The sequence below is a fragment of the Peromyscus eremicus genome, chromosome 7 (genome assembly GCF_949786415.1).
Source record: "Peromyscus eremicus chromosome 7, PerEre_H2_v1, whole genome shotgun sequence".
Lineage (NCBI taxonomy): Eukaryota > Metazoa > Chordata > Mammalia > Rodentia > Cricetidae > Peromyscus > Peromyscus eremicus.
The window spans coordinates 11,225,650-11,246,722 of NC_081422.1; the positions used below are offsets into that span (position 1 = coordinate 11,225,650).

The 21,073-nt window shown below is 45.3% G+C and overlaps 1 protein-coding gene across 2 annotated transcripts in view; it reads left to right on the top strand.

The window, feature by feature from the left end:
• Nucleotides 1–21,073, top strand: part of Mre11 (MRE11 homolog, double strand break repair nuclease) — a 55,036-nt gene that overhangs the window by 23,351 nt on the left and 10,612 nt on the right. For both annotated transcript variants that reach the window (XM_059267339.1, XM_059267340.1), the window contains exons 10-16: nt 2,042–2,122; nt 4,455–4,581; nt 6,008–6,111; nt 7,910–8,083; nt 10,742–10,804; nt 16,773–16,995; nt 18,404–18,484. In XM_059267339.1, coding sequence (XP_059123322.1) covers nt 2,042–2,122; nt 4,455–4,581; nt 6,008–6,111; nt 7,910–8,083; nt 10,742–10,804; nt 16,773–16,995; nt 18,404–18,484 — 853 coding nt within the window. The remainder of the gene's footprint in view (nt 1–2,041; nt 2,123–4,454; nt 4,582–6,007; nt 6,112–7,909; nt 8,084–10,741; nt 10,805–16,772; nt 16,996–18,403; nt 18,485–21,073) is intronic.

A 21,073-nucleotide genomic window follows, 5' to 3' on the forward strand; every position in this document is an offset into this window, starting at 1 on the left:
TGCCACAAACTGGACCTCAGATTAGGCAACTGGCCAGTGTCACAGCTGAAGGAGCATCCTGTGTGGCTTGCAGAACTGAAAAGCTTTGGTGTGTGCAGTTCCACAGTGACTGGCTTCCCAGATCCGGCTGACTAGGGCTGCAGCCTCTCTGTTTGCGGTTCCCTCCTCAGAATACTCGAGCCGTGTCAAGTTGATGTAGAACTAGCCATCACAATCCCTTTCCCCGCCGCAGTCATGATAAGACAGACTGTGAAATGTTCTCTGAGGGTTGAAATCACCTCCTTTGCAACCCCTGCTCCTAAATTCCAATTTTTTTGCTTTCTTTTTCTTTTTTCTGTTTTGAGATGGGTTCTTGACTTGAGGCCTGGCTAGTCTGGAATGTGAGTTTGTTGTGAACCTCCTGTCTGTCCCTTTCAAGTGCCAGGATTCCCAGCATGCCCCACCCTTAGGAGAGTCCTAAGAATCCAGAGAGGAGAGTGGTTGCTAGCAGCAGAGAATCAGGCTGTGTGCATCTTGGCCATTCTGATATGGTCAGTAGTCCTGTTGTTATCCTCACACCTGTGAGGACAAGGCCATGTGTGAAGTGTTCGGTATTTTAAACTTTTTTGTTTTTTAAACAGCCTTGTTCTGTTGTTAAGCTGGCCTGGAGCTCACTCTGATACCTTAAACTCTGTCTTTGTGCCTCTGGAATGTGGGGACCCAGGTGTGCCGCCATGCCCAGCCTCTTAGCTCTTCTGTGTAGCCCTTGTGCTGCCTGGCTCATGGGTGCTCATGCATGCTCGCTGAGCTGCGAGCTGGCCGAGCAGACCTCGCCCTTGAAGCTGTCTGTGTCCAGGAGCAGAGTCACCCGCACAGGTGGCTGTAGACTGTAGACACTCCACCCCACTCTCTCGATTGTACTACCTGCTTTTCCATGTGCTTTCTGGCAGCAGCACCAGATACTGCTGAGGAGGTGAGGAGCTGGGTATGGCGCTGCACACCTGTAATCCCAGAGTGTGGCAGGTGGAGGCAGGGAGAGCAGTAGAGCATTATAAAATCTCAGGCTTGGAGAAGAACTCGGGCTGACAAACTACTGCAGCCATTAGGAAGACATGTTGGAATGAAAATCTGCCCTCTTAGACCTTAGCTCTCTCTCTGAGGCAATATAGGACAAGTGCTTTTGCTTTGGGATCTCTGAGACGTCATAAGCTTGACCCGGTACAGCATGAGGCAGCTTCAGGCACTGGAAACACTCATCTTGTTTACTTGAACTGTTCCAAGGTAAACATTCCAAGATCCTACAGATCTCTGCAGAGTCTATGATGCCACTGAAAACCTTGATTCATTTGACTTAAAGTTAAGCGAGGGAGCCCATGTTGAAACATGAGTAGAGAATTGGAACAGAATCAGTGTTTACATTTTCTTGTGAAGGAGTTACATTAGAGAGAGAAAAATTGCTGAGAAAGTTTGAAAAAGAAAAATGCTAAGGGATGGTGTTGGTGGTGGCACCACAAGGTGTGTTCAGAAGATGCTGTCAGTGACATGGGAAGCCAAGGTGGTCATGGAGTTTTGCCGAATTCCCACCGAATGAGAGTAAAGACCATTACCCATTCCTTGATCAGATCAAGCAAGATTTATTTTCTGGCAGATAGGGCTGTCTCCCTGAAGTGGGGTTTGAAAATACAGAATTGAACACAGGAGAAGGTGGGGTTTATATAGTCCCCAAACTGCAGTATGAAGGGGTTTTCGAGGAAGGGAGGATTTCCAGAGGAATTTTGGCTACGTAGGAACTTGGCTGAATATTTTAACGTTCTTTGGCAGAACATCTTATCAGGGTGTATTCAGTATGTGAGTCAACTCCATAGGGTAGAGAGCATGACAAATTCCAGAAACAGGGTAAAGCACGGTCAACTTTGGCAGCAAACAGTAATGAACTTGTTCTGACCTTATAACAAAGTGGCCTCCATCCTTAAGATGGAGTCAGGCCAGTCCATCAGTAGCAGTAATATAAACTATGTTAACCAATTTACACAAAATTTAACACTTGCTATTTTATTTTGAGATTGAAGGAATGCTTGAAAATGCTGAGCGCGAACGGCTGGGGAATCCTCTGCAGCCCGAGAAGCCTCTTATCCGACTACGGGTAGGTCCTTCGTGAATTCAGCCTCACTAGTTTCCATAATAATGCAGACTTTACATGCTTTTCTGAAAAGTAGTAAGTTAAATGCTTAAAGTAGTGAGAGGATAGTCACCCCAGAGGCAAAAGTGGGAAGCCATGCGGCTTAACGTAATCTCAGGTGAGTTTGGTAGGTTTGGTACTTTATTCAGTCGGTCATTTCCTAAATGATTTGTTTCTTGTCTGCTCCACTCCGGGCACTGGCCCTGCTGAGGCTCCAGGGAGGAGTCCCATCTGTTCACCTCCCTGCTGCAGCGCCTCACAGCCCGATGGTCTGTGTGATCTCAACTAGAAGGTTTCGTTACACTCTTCCTGCCCTACGTGGATTTCTTGTTCTGGTTCCTGTGAGCTGCACTGTCTGCCTGCCTTTCTCACTCTGATATAAACAGGGTGGAGCGGGCCTGCGGTTGTCCCAAAGCGGCTTCCTTTCCGCCAGCCCTACTGTGTTTCTCTGACTATCTTCCATGTGCTCAGACACACATAGCCTGCAGTCCTTTGACTTCTGTTCCTCAGGTCACCATCATCAAGCTCTGATGGAGCAGGTAACCTTTAATTTTGAGTTCACCTCAATTTTGACCCTGAGTTACTCAGGCCCTCCCTATCTCCAGCTCCTCCTGTCTCTTAGCTTTCTTTTCAGTCTAGGCATATTAAGGTTTTAACAGCATTTGGTAGTGACTCTTATTTATCTGTAAGTCCCGGTGCTCAGCAAGTGTGGCCGTGTCATCAGTGTTTAAAATGTGGAATTCCCACATTGACCCTGCTGCCTTCTGACAAGGTCCCCAAGAGGTTTATCTGCACATTACCATTTGAGAAGTCCTGGGATACACTTGAGGGGCTGAGAACCTGATGGTGCTCAGTCTAGGAGGCTGGTGCCTCGGTGGTCAGAGTAGTCACAGTGTCACACTGCAGAGGCCAAGAGCCCTGGAATTGCACAGCCCAGGAGGCTGGTGCCTCCGCACTGCAATCCGGAGAAGACCTGGAGGGCTCCTGGAAATGCTCGTTTAATATCAGCAAGGGAATCGACAGCAGCAGGAACAGGATGAGTCAACTCAGCAGCAAGGAGGAAACAGTGAATGGTCTTCCTGCCCTTTTTATCTGCACTCCTACCAGAAAGTGCTGTCCACATTGGGGGGCGGTTCCCACAGTAATTACGGCAGTGAAGACAAATATGGTTTCCAAGGGTTAGAGTCCCTGCTGCTGGGGCAGAGGAAGCAGGTGGCAGGCATGGTGGCCGTCGTAGAAGCTGAGGGCTCACGTCTTGTGAAGTGGAGAGTGCAGTTGGCAGTGCTTGAGGCCTTTTGCTCTCAAGCCTCCCTCCAGAAACATACTTCCCTGAACAAGGCCACCCCTGCTAAGCCTGAGACTATGGGGGACATCTCATTCAAACCACTGTAAGTAGTCGTTTCCCAGAACCCGGATGTGGAATTTCTCACTGCCTGGATTGTGCTAGCACTTGTCTTTGTCCAGTCTGAAGATGTCTCCCTGGGACACAGGTGAATAGGCTGACATGTGTACTGAAGGTGTTTTATCTTGTTAAGGATTTGTCTTAGTCAGGGTTTCTGTTGCTGCAACGAAACACCACAACCAAAAAGCAAGTTGCGGAGGAAGGGTTTGTGTGACTTACATATTGCTGTTCTTCACTGAGGGAAGTCAGGGCAGGAACTCAAACAGGTAGGAACCTGGAGGCAGGAGCTGATGCAGAGATCATGGAGGAGTGCTGCTTACTGGCTTGCTTCTCCTGGCTTGCGCAGCCTGCTTTCTTATAGAACCCAGGACCACCAGCCCAGGGAAGGCACCACCCACCTTGGGTTGGGCCCACTCACATTGGTCCCCAGTTGAGAAAAGGCCTTACAGCTGGATCTCATGGAGGCAGTTCCTTAACTGAGGCTCCTTCCTGGATGACTCTACCTTGTGTCAAGTTGACACAAACCCAGCCAGTACAGGGTTTATCCCTTTATTTTGAAAGTTGAAAAATTGACCTAAGAATCCCACCTTGTTTTCAGATAGTACCTAGGCTGTCACAGGAGACAGAGTACATTTCAGCAAGCTGGGATGGCATTGCCTTGTTCTCTTAAACAAGAAGTGTATAAACCTCACCTTCTGAGTGTGATTCTGTCAGTAGGACAAGTGGTTTAACATTATCATGACCATTAAACATAGGACATGAGTTTGGAAAGATACAAGTATTGAGCTTTTAGAGCGATATAAATACTGTAGATACCAGACTATAGATTCCAAACTGTAGATGCAAAAAAAGTACATTTCTCAAAAATTGGTACACTGTTTCCTGTCTTTCCAGGTGGACTACAGTGGAGGCTTTGAACCTTTCAGTGTTCTTCGCTTTAGCCAAAAATTTGTGGATCGCGTCGCTAACCCCAAAGATGTCATCCACTTTTTCAGGCACAGGGAACAAAAGGGAAAAACAGGTAAACTCATTATTTTAAAGAGTTAAAGCGCCGGGCGGTGGTGGCGCACGCCTTTGATCCCAGCACTCGGGAGGCAGAGCCAGGCGGATCTCTGTGAGTTCGAGGCCAGCCTGGGCTACCAAGTGAGTTCCAGGAAAGGCGCAAAGCTACACAGAGAAACCCTGTCTCGAAAAACCAAAAAAAAAAAAAAAAAAAAAAAAAAAGAGTTAAAGAACGCTCTGTTGGGATTTGTGTAAATCAGTCTTTGGTAAAATAAATGCAAGATAGTAGTAGACATTTTAGTATTTGTAATGTTAGACAAAAAAATGTAAGGGAATATTTTATCTTTTGAAAATGAGCATTTGGGGTATTTTCTAGTTGTTTGTTTACTTGCTCTTCTGTAGCCTCTGGCCTCACACTCTAGATCCTTCTCCAGTGTCCTGAGTGCTGGGACTTCGGGCCTGCACTGTCCCACAAGTAACTGTCAGTTACTTCTTGTTGGTTCCTTGACAGAACCTTGGCCTGTTTGAGTTTTATCCCCAGTAGGTTTTGGCCTGGGAATACTTTTTTATTAAATTTGAGTTGTTTGGTGGAAATGATGTCACGTGGATTTGTCTTAACTGAAAGTCTCTTATTTTGACCACTTGATTGCATATGTGACATGGTGTAAATTAATAGCTTCTCCACTGTTAAGATCCCTCATGCATAAAACTGGACTTGTTTTGTAAATGGCCTGAACGCAGTGTCTGGCAAATGCAGAGTAGTCATTGTATTTAAAAGAAGTATTGACGCTCCTGGAACTCAAAAAGGTATTTGTCCACCTGGCAAGAGATGCAGTGCACCAGGTGGTGTCTCTGCATCGCAGGCACTGTTGTGTGTCTGCTGCGCTTTGGTTGACTGCCCTGCACAGGAAGTCAGCAGAAGTGCATTGAGCATACTTCCTGCTAGTGCTCGCACAGAATGCTGACAGGTGCTCAGGGCTGAGAGCCAGTCTATAAGAGGCATTGTCAGTGAAAGTGGCTTCCTTTATTTGAACTGGGGGTGGGGTGTGGTGGTGACGTCAGCAGCCCTTTTGGGTACTCTGATTTATCATGGGCCCTGGAAGTTCTGCCCATCCCCTTTCTGTCACAGTGGAAGAAGCAAGTGATGTCTCTGTTCTTGTGAGAGTGTTTGGACTCATACTTCCTGAAGGGTTATGTGGTGAGGAAGGGTCTAGAGACAATCTTAGGAGGACAGTGGCAGTAACCATGGTCCTTAAAGATGGGGAAAGAGTGTATGGACTGTGTGGAAAAGGAAATAAACCCAAAATAACACCAAGACAATTAGCAAATTTGAGGCCCCTCCCTTTTTTGCCTCAAAATTGATGTGGAGCCACCAAGGAGATGGTGAGAGTTTGACTATTTGTGTGTTATAGAAGCTGCTATTTCTTCCTGGCCCCTTCCTGTAGGTGAAGAGATCAACTTTGGGAAACTTATCACAAAACCTGCTTCAGAAGGAACGACACTCAGAGTAGAAGACCTGGTGAAGCAGTATTTCCAGACTGCAGAGAAGGTAATTCCTTACAGCTCACAGTTTTAAGCATGGCTGACAGCAGATTTTAGTGTGGCGTGTGTACAATCCCTAAGTAAAGTGACTCCACGGTGCGTCTCTGAAGTACGCAGTGTGAGGTAGTCTGTGTCAGAGTGTTGGGTGGACATTCTGATACAATTAACAGAACAACTGATGGCACTGTGCTGCTCTTGGGTCTCCGTTGTAAGTCTTGATCTAAGTTTCTATCTTATGTGGGAATGTAGTTTTTACTTTAGTTACATTTTTTTCTTTCCGAGACAACCATAGTAAAGCTACTTGGACTTCTTTAGTCATATTTATTTGAAAAAGCACAAATCTGTTACCTGGCAGTTGTGTAGGTCAGAAACGGCACTGGTCTCTGGTCCGAAAGCAAGGTGTCAGCAGGGCCATGTTCCTTCTCGCGCTTGTGAGGGAGAGTCTGTTTCTTTCTCTCTCTCTCTCTCTCTCTTTTTTTTTATAATTCAAAAGTCCACGTTTATTTGAAACTGGAAAATATTTTCTCTGTAGAAAATAGTAAAAATGATAACGTTTCCCAATAAGCCCTTTAAGCCAAATAATAGCTGAATTATACATATAAATATTGATTAGATTCTGGGATACAGAAGAAACCTATCTTCATCTGTTCAGAAAGCTGTGTTTTACTTAAGTCGTGTAAGTGAGATTCCTGTTCATCATCCCCTTCACTGTTTGATTTACGGCAGACATTTTTCTATAGGCTAATCCATATTCTAAAAAGATTTTAACCTCCCCTCCTGAAAGTATGGCCAGCATTTTCTTTCATCAGCTTGATACGGTACAGATTCTTATCCTAATAGTGAAATGTTTCACTAAAGCTTGCCCAGTGATTGGGTAAAACCAAAACTTACTATAAGCCACAGTCATCCTACGGCTTTATAGCCTCCCTGGATCTGTGGGTTGCAGTCTGATTGTCCTTTGCTTTATATCTAGTATCCACTTATGAGTGAGTACATACCATGTTTGTCCTTCTGAGTCTGGGTTACCTCACTCAGGATGCTATTTTGTAGTTCCATCTGTTTACCTGCAAATTTCATGATGTCATTTTTTTTCTCTGCTGAGTAGTACTCCATTGTGTATATGTACCACATTTTCTTTTTCTTTTTTCTTTTTTTTTCTTTTTAGTTTTTCAAGACAGGGTTTCTCTGTGTAGCTTTGGAGCCTGTCCTGGAACTCACTTGGTAGCCCAGGCTGGCCTCGAACTCACAGAGTCTATTTCTGAACGTTCCCCAGTCTCTAGCAGTCCTCAGTTGTCCTGGCTGAGTCTCCTTTGTCCAGGTGCACAGCCAGCAGTGTTGCATCTCTGTCCATTTTCCCACCTGTGCCTCCCGCGTCTCCTTTCTGAAGCCCTGTGATTATATGGGGCTGCCTGGAGCCCCTCACAGTCTCCATAGTTACAGTCAGATGATGAACAGCCGCACTGCCATCTGCAGCCTCAGACTTGTCACCATCAAACATAGTCAGAGGTCCCAGGGTGAGGTGGGAGACTTTGACAACCATCATCTTGCCTCCCGGCTTGTTTCGCCTCGTTCTGGTCGTCATGCCGGGCTCTTTCTGGGGACTCTCAGCCATGTAGACCTCTCAGGCCGCAGCTGTCTTTGGCTGCCCTCCCATTTCCTGGCTCTTTACTTTTTAGCCATTGGCCAAGTGCTGCCTGCTGATCCCCACCCCCAGCTTATCTTCCCCATAACAGATGGATTTTCGTTCTTGGATAGTGACTGCATGAGGAACTTGTGCATCGAGCAGCTTGTGTTTTCTTATGCAGAATGTTCAGCTCTCACTGCTGACAGAAAGAGGGATGGGTGAAGCAGTTCAAGAGTTTGTGGACAAGGAGGAGAAAGATGCCATCGAGGAATTAGTGAAGTACCAGCTGGAGAAAACACAGCGGTTTCTCAAGGAACGCCATATCGATGCTCTGGAAGACAAGATCGATGAAGAGGTAGCTGCCAGCTTTTGTTTTGTGTTTGACTGACCGCTGTTTAAGTCTGATTAGTTTGGTGTCCTCACCTATAAAGTTGAGGGGATAAAATGAGGCGTGAATTAGACAATGTCTCGGCAGCACCCAGTAGAGTTTGACATGTGGCTGGTGCTGAGTCCAGGTTGGTTCTATCCAGAGACAGTGTCTGTAAGAGCTCCCGAGAGTGCTTCAGAGTAAAGCTTGCAGAGAAGACTTGCTGACTTTTCACTTTTTCATTAGTCTTGACTGAGTCTCACCTAGAGCATGTTACCCTCTGCATGTCAAGGAGCGACAGAGAAAAGGCTTCCATCGGTTACATTGAAATTTAAATGTTGGCATGTCAAAAAGAAAAATTAAAGGGTATGAACATGGAGAAAAGAAAAGGCTAACATTTTCAATATAGTATTAAAAGGCTCATATAAAGCTTTAGAAAACATTAAACATTTCAGTAGAGCCATGAACAAAAGACATGAAAAGAGAGTTCACAAGAAAATAGAAATGTCTAACAAGCTTGAGAAGGTGGTATTTAATCACAGTCAACGAAGGCCATTAATATTGAATGGATTTTGTTTGTCCAGTTTGACTTCAGAAACTGGCAGTAAGTGCGCTGCTGGAGAGACATACTGGAACAGCTTCATGAGAGCAGCATGGCTGTGGGCACTGGGAAGCTGAGCAGTCCTTCCATAGTGTGACCCCGGGGATTGTCCTGAGAAAACCGCAAGACAGAGTAATTACTGCTAGTGCTGTCCTCAGTGGGGAATAGCTGGGAACCTTGGCTCACTGAGCACTGTCATGTAGAAATCTGCACGTTTTTGTAGCTGTGAGCTATTAGGAGTTTGGTCAGGTGCAGTGGCATGCTCGTAACCCCTGTGTTTAGAAGGTGGATGTAGGAGGATCAGGAGTTCAGGGCCATCCTCAGTACATAATGATTTTCAGGCCAGCATGAGACCCTGTCTCAAATAAACAACAAAGTATGTGTTTGAAAGACATGGAAAGGTATTTTCAGTATGATGTCACAGGCAGACAGGACTGTAAGGATGCAGAGCCATACTCACTGACACACTCATTTTCATCACACACATGAGTGTGAGTAGATGCTTGGAGGTTCCAAACATACTGACAGACATCATGGTTACAGATTTGGATTACCTTCTCTATAGGCCAAACACTATTTTGTAAGCACAGTCCCTCACCTCTCATCTTAATGCATTTAGCATGGCCCTCTTAAAGCTTTGCTGTGTTATATGTAAATAGCATTTTCAATGCCAAGTGCTGTTCAAGTCAGAGCATGTGTGTACCCAGTGCCACTCACTCTGTGACTCTAGATGTGTTGGCTTGGTTGTTCTGTCTTTAGTGACACTGACTTCTGAGCTGCACAGTGTGTGTGTCTGTGTCTTTGTGTCTCTATGTCATGGTAGCCAAGAGCATGGCCTCCGGACTACATTGTCTGTGCTCAGAGTCAAAAGCCTTACCTGTGTGCTGATCCTTGAATTCTCTAAGCTCTCTGTGCCTTATCTGTAAAGTGGATGAATAATAGAGTCTCCTCCACGGTTGTGAGGATCAAAACAATGTCTAGCCGTCTGTCTCCTACCTGACTCGGTGCCCTCTAGTTGTGCCTGCTCCACCTGCATTCTATGTGAATGACAGCACTTGGTACCCACAGCACCATGCCTTACTGTGTCAGATCTTTTTTTTTTTTTTTTTTTTTTTTTTTTGAGACAAGTCTCTCTATGTAGTCTTGGCTGCCCTAGAACTCACTATGTAGACCAGACTGACCTTGAAGTCACAGGAATCCACTTGCTTCTGCCTCCCAAGTGCTGAGATTCAAGATGAGTACCACCATGCCTGGCTCCCATGCTGGCTTTTGACTCATGGTTCCAGTGAAGCTGCCCTTGTCATGGTTTTCTGTGACTCACTTTACCAGCTCCCCTGTCAGGGACCTACTTTGACTGCTGCCAGACTTCTTATTGAGGCACTTTTAACTTAGAGGTCTTACAGGACTCCACACATTAGGCTGCTTTCTTCGCTCCTTGATGGAGAATTTTCTTTCCAGTAACTTTCATCTCTCCGTCCTTTTAAGCTAGACTCTCCAGGGCTCAGTCCTTGGACCCCTCCATCTACATTCCCGCTTTCCAACTTAATTCAGCTTCTTGGCTTTGGTGGTGACTTTTCACAATTCTCTCCCAAGCCTTTCCTCTGAGCTCCAGATGTTCACAGCTCACAGTGTCTTCCTTGTATATGATGAACAGATCTCCCAAGCAAAACGCCCATTCTCTGTCCTGCTCTCCCGGTAGAGTTCTAGTGAATGCTTCAGTCTTTCAGTTGCACAGACCAAAAAACCATCAAGTTGCCCATGACTCTGTCCTTCTGTCACCTGTATTCTGATTGGCTCTGCTGTGAGGACATACACAGTGTCTAACTTTGTTTTTTTTAATAACTTTTTTTTTTTTTTGGTTTTTCGAGACATTTGGTTTTTCGAGACAGGGTTTCTCTGTGTAGCTATGTGCCTTTCCTGGATCTCGCTCTGTAGACCAGGCTGGCCTCAACTCACAGAGATCCTCCTGCCTCTTCCTCCTGAGTGCTGGGATTAAATGCATGCGTCAACACCGCCCGGCTCTAACTTTCTTTATTGTGGTCTAGGTCCGGCGTTTCAGAGAAAGCAGACAGAGAAATACCAACGAAGAAGACGATGAAGTTCGAGAGGTAATTTTCTGGCTGTAGTGTATTGTGTCCATAGGTTGGTTTGTGAACCAGAAGAGCCAGTGGGTATATTTGGACAGCTCGCCCAAGGGTGTGTGGCTGGGAGTGAAGCCTCTGGCCGCCCTGGTTGATTGGAGCTCAGCTCACGTCAGTGACAAGTGTGTGGCTGTCATTCATTGCCCTTCTCTCCTCTGCCCTTGTTGGAATGTATTTGTACGTGTGAGGGGGCAGACTCAGAGTCCTCACTAATGAAAATGACATCTAGTTCTGTCTGAGTTGGAACGTTGAAATCCTCAGTCTCCTTGAGTGTCAGGAAAAGAAGTTTTGGTACTGCTTACTGAAGTTCCGGGCTTCCGTCTAGTGCGTGCTGAAATCAGGATTGAAGTGTACACTCTAGTTTTCTGGTTGTGTGTTTATGTTTTGATTACTGCCACCATTTCATGGTTATTTCACACATTATTGACTCCTGAGGTTTTGTCTAGATTACTTTCCATTGGCAGTTTTTGTGGCTATTGTGGTGAGCATCCTGTTTTTTACTAGGAGTACACGTATGGAAGAGGTCTGGTCTCTGACCACAGAGTTTCCTGTGCAGCCAGTGAGGTGTGTGAAGGAGATATTTATTATGTTTGGTATATACTGTGCTTGCACTGTCATCTCCCAGTTGACAAATGAGGAGACTGAGACCAGACTCAAGGTCACATGGTAGAACTGGAATTTGAACATGTTCCTGCCTTGAACTCTTGACTTTGTGCCAGCCAGTGTCTTTTCCAGGGTCCAGGTCATCATGACATTTTGCATGACTAGTGAGCGGTTAAAATCAGAAACCTCCAAGCCCTTCAAACTCAGTGCTGGCTGTCTGCCCAGATGCACCTGCTGTGCTCTTCATAGGCTGTGCTCTGAAATTTAAGGGGAAAACAACTAGTTAGGGTTGGTTCACTTACGTTTATTCCATTTGTATTAATCTTACAGGGTGCTCTTAAAATAGAAAAGAGTGTGCTAGAAAGAAATATTTCCTGCTTCTTAGATCATCTGGTTAATCTCGGTTCCCCTTTTAACTGAACATATAATGAAAATACTTTTTACATTGAGTCCTTTGGGATTGAAGCCACTAACCTTAGTTTCTTATTAGTCTTTTTAAAGGGATAAGAGCTGGGGCTGAGGGCATAGGTCAGTGGTTGAATGCCTACCTAGCGTCTGCGAGGGTGTGAGATTCATCCCTATCACCAATAAAAAGAAATAAATAAGTAATAGGGATTGTAAATACTTTCTATGGAAATGTAACATTTCAAATGGGAGTCCTTCAGAGGAATAAAATCAACTTAAAACTTAGCTGTATTTTTAAAACATTTACAGGTAACAGGATTTCCTGAGCTTTTTAGTCTGTTTTCTGTTGCTGTATCAAAATGCCTAAGACCACATCATTTATAAACTATAGAAATTTTTTGAGCTCACAGTACTGGAAGCTGGGAAGGCCAGAGAACATGGTGCCAGCATCTAATGAGAGTCTTCCTTCAGGGTTCTGATGTGTCGGATGGCATGGCACAGTGAGGCAGTGAATGTGCTAGCTTTCATTCCTACATAACAGAACCACTTCCTGTAAAACTCAGGGATCCACCAATCCCATGAATAGGTTAATCCATTCATGAGGGCTGACGTCATGATGCAGTGACCATGCTGTTGATATGTGTGACTTTGTGGATGACGTTTGTAGCACTGAAGTCTGGAGAGCATGGTGATATTTTATTAGTTAGAAATATACATACAACATTTTCTAACAAGAGCATATTAAACCATAGCAGTAAGCACTTCCAGAATGTATAGGGTGCTGACCAAGTGTTCACCCTCAGCATCCTACTTAGGATTTGAGTAATAGAGTTGACACTTTCCCAAGATGTAATTCACAGCTTTGTCAGCATCTTTGAGCTCAGAATATGAATCCTAGTACCATGCTTCAGTTATTTTAAGAGACAAATAGAAGTATTAGTCCTTTTATTTAGAGGGAAAAAAAATACATTCCATAGAGCTCCTTGTTCACATGGGAAAAACTCAAATATTTCTTTAGACAGACGTTGACTTGGAAACATAGGACCAGGACCAGTAAAGATCGGGTTTTATAGGCTACCGTGATCTCCATACTACGCACTAGAATCCTTTAAAAATATAAGGCTATTCTTAGTCTGGCGCACAGTCCTTGATTTTCTGGCTGATAAATTCTTAGGTCCTGTCTGAATTTAGATGGGATTGGTACACCCTTTCAAAATGTGATGCTGAGCCCCATCCAGAGTAAAAGGGGATTCACAGGATGGAAGGGAATACTTATGAATTATACATACAAGAAGTTGGTGTCTACATTGCTTTAAAAAAGGCTTCTAAAATTCAACAATAACAGCAACTTAAAAATGAACAAGAGCCTTGGATACATCTTTTCAAAGGTATTCAAGTGCTCCACCAGCACTTAGGATTCTAAGTGTTCATCATGCAGAGAAATGGCACCACTCACATTAGAGAAGCAAGAATGAAACCCAGGGAGAGAGGTGAGAATATGAACAGGAAGAACAAGTATGAGTACTGACACCTGTGTGGAGAGCGTGGAGCCCTGTACCTCCTGGTAGGTGGACCTGGTGTCATTGGGGCAGAAAGCAATATGGCCTTTCCTAAGAGAGATCAGACACAGGCTTACCATGTGGTCCCCATACATTCCAGCTTAAGTACACAGCCAAGGGATTGGAAATAGAGTCTCAAATGGATACTCATGGCAGTGCTCTTAGAGTGTGATTGACAGTAGTCAGGTTAGACACAGCCAGGTGTCTGTCAATAGCCCATTGGATAAGCAAGATGTATTCTGCAAGGGAATGTTAGCACATCATTACAGTTTAACACATGTGCCGTTGTGCATGAAGTCTGAATGCACACTGAGTGGGAAAAAGCCACTCAAATGGACAATGAAGTCATAGGACTGGAGCAGAACAGCGGTCCTCAGGGACTTGGGGGAGTTTCAGTTTGAGATGATGAATAAATCCTAGAGTCAGTAAATTTCGAGCTGTTGCACAGAAATGGTGAATTAGAATACTGACTATAATAATTAAGAAAATGAAAATAAAGGTGGTATTTAGAAAAAGAAAAAAAGACAATTCAGAAATTGTGGTTGGCCACTCAAAAATAAGCATCGCAGTAGGACATTGGGCTTTTAAATGCTGCTGGCTATCGCTGCTACTGTAGAGGTGTGGTACTTGCTTGCCTCTAATCACTGGTGTCCATGAGTGCATATTCCCCACAGCCCTCTCATCATGTTGTGGTACTACAGATTGATATTTGTGCATCTTAGGGGCAAGGTCTTCTTTCTTGGTGCCGTGTTTGTTTCTTAACAGTGAGTATTTCCCCCACCCATTTCCTGGAGCTGAGAACTGAACCTGGGTCCTTGGACATGCTAGGCTAGTGCTGTACCACTGAGCTAAATCCCCAATGGGCAGCTTTTTTTAATGTTTATAAAGTATGCATGTGGAGCACCTGCTTATAGTGGGGTGGAGGATAACTCCCTCCCTCTCCCCCCTTTTCCTCCTTCCCTCTCTCTCTGCGTCCCTCTCTCCCTCCCTCTCTCTTCCCCCTACCCTCTCCTTTCCTTTTCATACTTAGTGTTTTTTCTCATGTAGAATAAATATTCACCTGTTCCTGAAGACTGTTGGCTTAAATCAGGACTAGTGGAAAGTTAAAGCCTTTTGGCATCTGGGGAGGGAGAACGTGGGCTTCCTCTCTGCATTCTGTCTGTGGGGTTGTGTTAATGTCACCCTGTGTTGCCTGTCCTGCTGTCACACTGTAAACCTGTTAGTTACATGCCTGGGTACTCCTGGACTCTGCTGTATTCGTAAGCCCGGTTCGGTTGTTTTCTCTTTGTATGTCAGCGCTGTGTCTGTGTCCTGTTGGGCTGCCTTTGGGGAACTGGGCATTTATTCTGTGCTTCAGCTCTGCTGAAATAGCAGTGAGCTCTGTTCTTTGGAAATTTGCCTAGCTCACCTGTAAAACTTTCTTGGTGGTTGTTTGTTTGTTTGTTTGTTTGTTTAACTTTATGTGTATGGGTGTTTTGTCTGCATGTATGTCTGTGAATCACAAGCTCGCCTGGTATCCAGGTAGGCCAGAAGAGGGAGTTGTACTACCTGAAAATGGCACTATTGATGGTTGTCAGCTGCCTTGTGGGTGCTGAAAATCTAACCCAGGTCCTCTGCATCGACAGCCATCACTCTTAACCTCTGAGCTATCTTTCCAGCTCCTGGATGGTGTTTTCAAATAATTTTCTCAAAAATTTCTTGTATAATATGACTGTCGATGCCATCTCTTTTTCTTGGGTCTCTTTAGGTTGTTTTCAGGACTTGCATTACAAGTTACTTATTTGTCTTAGCCTTGTGTTTGCACGTGTGGACGTGTGTGTAGAGAACAATCTTGGATGTCTCTCTTCGGTGCTACCTTCCGGGTGTCTGCCAGGGATCGACATAGGGCATCCTCCTCCGAGTCTCGCCTGATGTTTTGAGACAGGGCCTCTTACTGAACCTGGAGCTCACTGATTGCACTGAGCTGGCTGGGCTAGCCAGCTCCCGAGATTGTTGTCTGCCTTTTCCCCAGTGTTAGGACACTAGACACATGCAGTGGTACCCAGCTTTTCATGTGGGTTCTGGAGACCCAAACTTGGGTCCTCACGCTTGTACACTTTACCAAGCAAGCCATCCCCCCCCTCCCCCCCCCCCCCCCCACAAGACAGCATGTCTTGGTGGCCTGGAGCTCCAAGTAGTCTGGGCCTCCCCAGTGCTGGAATCCTAAGTGTGGATCACTGTGAGTGGCTTCCACATGGTTGCTGGGGCTTCAGCTCAGATCCTAACTTTGTCTACTGAGCCATGCATCTCCTGAGCCTTCCTAACCTGTGGAAACTGAGTTAACCTACCTCCTTCCTACCCCGTGTCCTGCAACTTCACCCAGCACTCCCTTCCTGGCCTGCCTGCCTTCTGCCCACACATCTTCCCTCTCATTCCAGTGGTGTCCTACTGGAGCAGGAGAATTCTCTGGGCTCCTTCTCTTAGACACAACTTGCTTTTTAGGTAAGAAAGATAATTGTAGCGGCTGGGGGAGCTGTGTTTCAGCACTTGAGACATCTCACTTCTCAGCTTCCCCCAGGTGCCTGGATTTAATAACTGCTCTTCAGAGGCAGTGTTTGTGGGCTTGAATTGTTTTCTAGTTTTATTAAAAACCTATTTTGGGTTTGTTCCCTTTGTTATATTTTTGACTGATTTGGTGAAGAGGTCAGGGCACAACTTGCTTTCATTCTATTTTTAATGAAAAATCTGTTCATTTTAGAGTTAGAGTGTTTGGCTAAATCTCAAATTTGTCTTTTCTGGATTTCTTACAAAATGAAGAAAGTGGATATTCTTTATTCTAAGATGTTAATTCTTTCTCAGAAGCCTTTTTTTGTAACAGTTTATAAGATTACTTATTATTCATGTGTTTCTGAGTATGAAAGTATTATTTTAGGGGGAAATGTCATATTGAAAAATAAGAAAGAAAATAAATGAACCCTAAAATTTCACCTCTCAGAGGTAGAGCTATTTTTGCAAGTGTTTTTTTTTCTCCTTTCCTCCTCCTCCTCCTCCTCCTCCTCTTCCTCTTCTGAGCTCATTCTGAAAACGAAGCTCATGATCATCTTTACAAGCTTTGTGTAGGGTGTGGAGCAATCTTCAGCATGGCTTCTGGCTCTGCAAGTGCTGACTACAAACTGAGTTCCTTAGACCCTTGTAAGAGGTCCCCTGCAGGTTGTAGTGCAAGTAATTGAATGTGATTGGTAGAACAGTCCTTTCCGCTTGTATAGCACACTCGGTGTGCAGGACAGTATTAGTGGGTATAGTATGGACAGTATTGGATGCCTGTCCTGTGACTGGATGAGTGGTGAGGAAGATGCTGCTTCTACTGATGTGCCGTCCCTGCTGCACAGGCCATGAGCAGGGCCCGGGCCCTCAGATCGCAGCAGTCAGAGAACTCCGCCTCGGCCTTCAGTGCTGACGACCTGAGTTGTGATGGAACAGAACAGACGGCGAATGACTCTGATGACAGCCTGTCGGCGGCAGTGCCGAGCAGAGGCCGGGGCCGGGGCCGAGGGCGAAGAGGAGGCCGAGGGCAGAGCGCCGCACCAAGAGGAGGGTCCCAGAGAGGCCGAGGTCAGCTTTCATCTTTGCCTTTCAACACTTCAGACTTGCAAAGCTAGAAGAGGAGTGCCAAATCGTGTCCTTTGGTCAGAGTTGAATTATGAATGAGGTTTGGTTTCTAAAACAATTCTTTACTTATTTCCGTGATGTGTCACAGCTGCTATAGTGCAGCTGTGACATGCACCCTTGGTCAGGTGAATTGTAACTGGCCGCATGCACCATAGGGTTTAGTTGTTCTAAGCTATAATTAAGAGCCTCACTCTGCACTTCTCATGGATGGAGAGCATGAATGACAGAAATGTGAATGAAGGAAAATGGCTAGCAAACTGCAACTCCAGGTCATAAAAACACTGCTACTATCAGAAGAAACAGTGCTTAGAGTCTCCAGGAGCTTGTTTGAAAATGAAAACTAAACAACTTGATTTCTAAAGGCAGTCACAGCATAACTGTTATTGTCGCTGGCACTGTTGTCCTGAGGTGGCCCAGATGACAGAACATGGCCACCCAGTGACTTCCTGGTGTGATCCATAAATCTGTCACTAGGAACAGTTCTTACTTGTCTTTATTGAATCTTTACCCATGGGAGGGCTGGAGAGATGGCTCAGGGGCTCATAGCACTGGCTGCTCTTCTAGAGGACCTGGGTTCAATTCCCAGAACCTACACAGCAGCTCACACTGTCTGTAACTCCAGTTTCAGGGGATCCTATGCCCTTTTCTGTTTTACAGGATCCTGATACATGTGGGGCACATAAACTTACATAAACACATTCACATACACATAAAGATAAGAGATAAATAAATTTTTTTTTTTTTCGAGACAAGGTTTCTCTGTGTAGTTTTGCGCCTTTCCTGGGACTCACTTGGTAGCCCAGGCTGGCCTCGAACTTACAGAGATCCGCCTGGCTCTGCCTCCCAAGTGCTGGGATTAAAGGCATGCGCCACCACCGCCCGGCAAATAAAAAATTTTAAAGAGTATCTGTGAGGATATGAGCTGGTACCATAAATTGTGACTTAATATAAGTGCTCTGAAGAGCTGGGCATAGTGGTGCATACCTATAATCCTAGCACTTGGGAGGCAGAGGCAGGTGGGTCTCTGTGAGTTTGAGGTCCCCTTGGTCTACATAATAAGTTCCAGGACAGCCAGGGCTACACAGAGAAACCCTGTCTCAAAAACCAACCAACCAACCAACCAAGAGCTCTGAAGAGTCTGTCCATGATTAGTTTTATCATCTTTACATTTACAGTGTGTGTCCTTAAGCTGTAAAGGAGGACCAGAGTGACTAAGCGCAGTCTCAGTCTGACCCGCAGGCTCTGGGGCTCCTTCACCCACACTGCATGCTTCGTTGCTGAGCTTTCCTCCTGCGCTGTGCTCACTGAGCTGCCAAGGGACTGTTACTGAACCCTGTGATTCTACTTGCAGACACTGGGCTGGAGACGGCTGCTCAAGGCAGGGGCTCAAAGGCCACAACATCGACGTCTAGAAATATGTCCATTCTAGACGGTGAGTATAGACCGTGGTGACACGTTTGTAAGTCCCGGCACAGAGAGGTAAAGGGGCCTCGTTAGTGACTCTCACTGGTAGCGCATTCGCTGTAATCAGTAGCTGTTGCGATGACAGGGTGAATTATTCTTTAGAGATATTTCTTAGGGCTGGAGATGCTGCCTGGCAGTAAGCGATGGCCTTGCTCGTGCCAAGCTCTAGTAGATAGATCTCTACGCTACTGAGAAAACACCACGAAAAACTGAGAAATCTTTGCCGCGCATCAGAGTTATTGGAGCTTTCTAACTTTTTAATGGATTGTTAACTTCCGCAGCATAGCTTCACTTCCCTTCTGACAGATTCCCAAATACATAGAGAAATGAGGGCAGCGAGGGTGGGTGAGGATGAGAGAAGCATGCGGCAGAAGTCATTTCCTGATAGGATGTCCTCGGACCTTCTCAGTGTGCATGAGGACTAAGCTGAGGTAATAAACCTGCCTGGTAAAACAATTGGGTCTCAATGCCTGGTGCACCAGTAGGTACTTAGAAAAAAATTATTACTGCATAAAAAAGGAAACAGTGGCATGCAGAAAAAGAGTGCTTTTTTGTGTGTATGATCAACTTAATTATTTAAAGTGTCTCTTCCTACTTCCATTGTTGCTAAGGTATCAGCTCTTACTTAAGCTTGCTGCCTTTTCCTAGTAACCTCTCCTTCCCCTAGCTTGCTGACTCGGGTCTTGTGCAGCTTTGCCAGATGAAATCTAAATATGATGTTCTTCTCTATCCTGTTTAGGATTCATTGAGTTCATAGAGATGTGTCTCATTGTGTCTAGAAAAGCCTTAGCTGTCATCCCCTCAGACACTCTGCTGTGCTCTTGAACCCCGTCTAGCTGTTCAGCACATCCCCCGCCTCCACCTCCTTGTCACCCTCCTCGATCCCATTAGTCTCCTTTGTTCCTCGAGACATGACTGATTTTTTTAGCATGGATACACAAAACGGTTTTATCACATTAAGTTTGGTGAATTTTTTTCATATTTCTATCTTTCATGTTTTTTTCTTTTATTTTTTGTATTTATTACACCATTTCACCCTTCCCTTTCCTCCCTTCAAACCCTCCCCTATACCCCCTCATGTTCTTTCAAATTTTTTTTTCATTAATGGTTACATGTATATATGCATATGGTGTTTTTAACCTAGAGGTGTTGGCCATCAGCACCCCAGGAAGATGCATCATTGAAATTGTTCTTCTAGATGTCCACTGTAGGCATAGCAGTGGACAGGTGAAATTAGGCGAGCTCCATGGAACACAAGATTGTTTGCTGTTGGGAAAAGAAGAAATTAAATGCTATAAATAAGAGTTGGCAGCTAGATGTGTCGTCCCCCCCCCCCCCAAGTTAGTCAGAAGAGGATGGTGACTGAGCAGATAAAAAACACCCATGGCCACTGCCTTTCTGTGTGATTTACTGCCCTGAGCCCCTCCTTCGTTTTCATGCTAATAGCTCTGTGTATGGAAGCCTGCTTCCTGCCAGGCGCTTGCCAAAGCAATTTGCATTAAGCACCTCTTTATCCTCTCAGTGGTTTTCAGTGTGAGCTACTGGCACTGCTTTTCAGGTGGGGAAATTGAGACTAAGCTAAGGAACCTGGCAGCAGTTGTGGCTGGAAGTCAGAATGGGTCTGGCTCCAGGGCCAGACCTCTGAACTGCTGAAGCACATGGCCTTCATTATAAAGCCTAGTGTGTCGTTGGTAACGTTACTGGTTTCATAAGCATCCCTTCATCCTTTGCTGTCCACTCAGGATCAAAAGAAAGTTTTCTTGATTTCCAGGACCTCAGGATTTGGGGACTGTTAGTAAGTACTGACAGAGCCTTCTCTGAAAGCACCATGCTCCCCGGCTTTCTGTTCCTTTGCCCTGTTTCTCCATTTTAGCAAGTGGGGTGAGGCCAGTGAATGAGAGAGCAGATGGGACCTGGGTGCCTGCCTTTCACCTTCCTCTCAGACAGCACAGGATCCGACAGGAATGTGAGGTGGGAAGCTTGAGCAGTAATGACATTGGGCTGGGTAGAAAGGCTCCACTCTGAAGGATACCTTGGCTTTTAAATGTCTGTCTTTGCCCTGTTGAGAGTGGAAGTTGTGTTGGAGAAGCTATGTTGGATGTGCTTAGGAGAAAACGGACCTCAGCCAGGTGTTTGGATCTATTGGAAGTTTTGATGTCAAGTGACAAGAAGGGACAGGTTAGCCAAAGCTCAGGTTTCTGTAAAGCAGAATGGAAGGGTTTAAGGGAAGTTTTATCAGGGTGTCAAGGATATATGAATCATTGAACTCCCTCTGTGTTCTCGTGTGCCCAGTGTGGCTACAAGAGGAGTGAGAGCTAGTGAGGCCTCGGGAACCTGCGTCAGCTGCGAGGGTGGGATGGCTAGTGATAAGTCTTCATCTCCCAGGTGTGTTTTATGAAGTATTTCTGAGGCGAGTGTATGTGTGAATCCTGCTTGTTCCTGTATTTGAACAAGCTGGGAAAATGTGAGATAGATAGGCGGACTCTGTGTGCTTCACGTGGATATAGTCTCACAGCTTTTCAGACTCCAGAATATATAAATCATTTTCTAATTGATC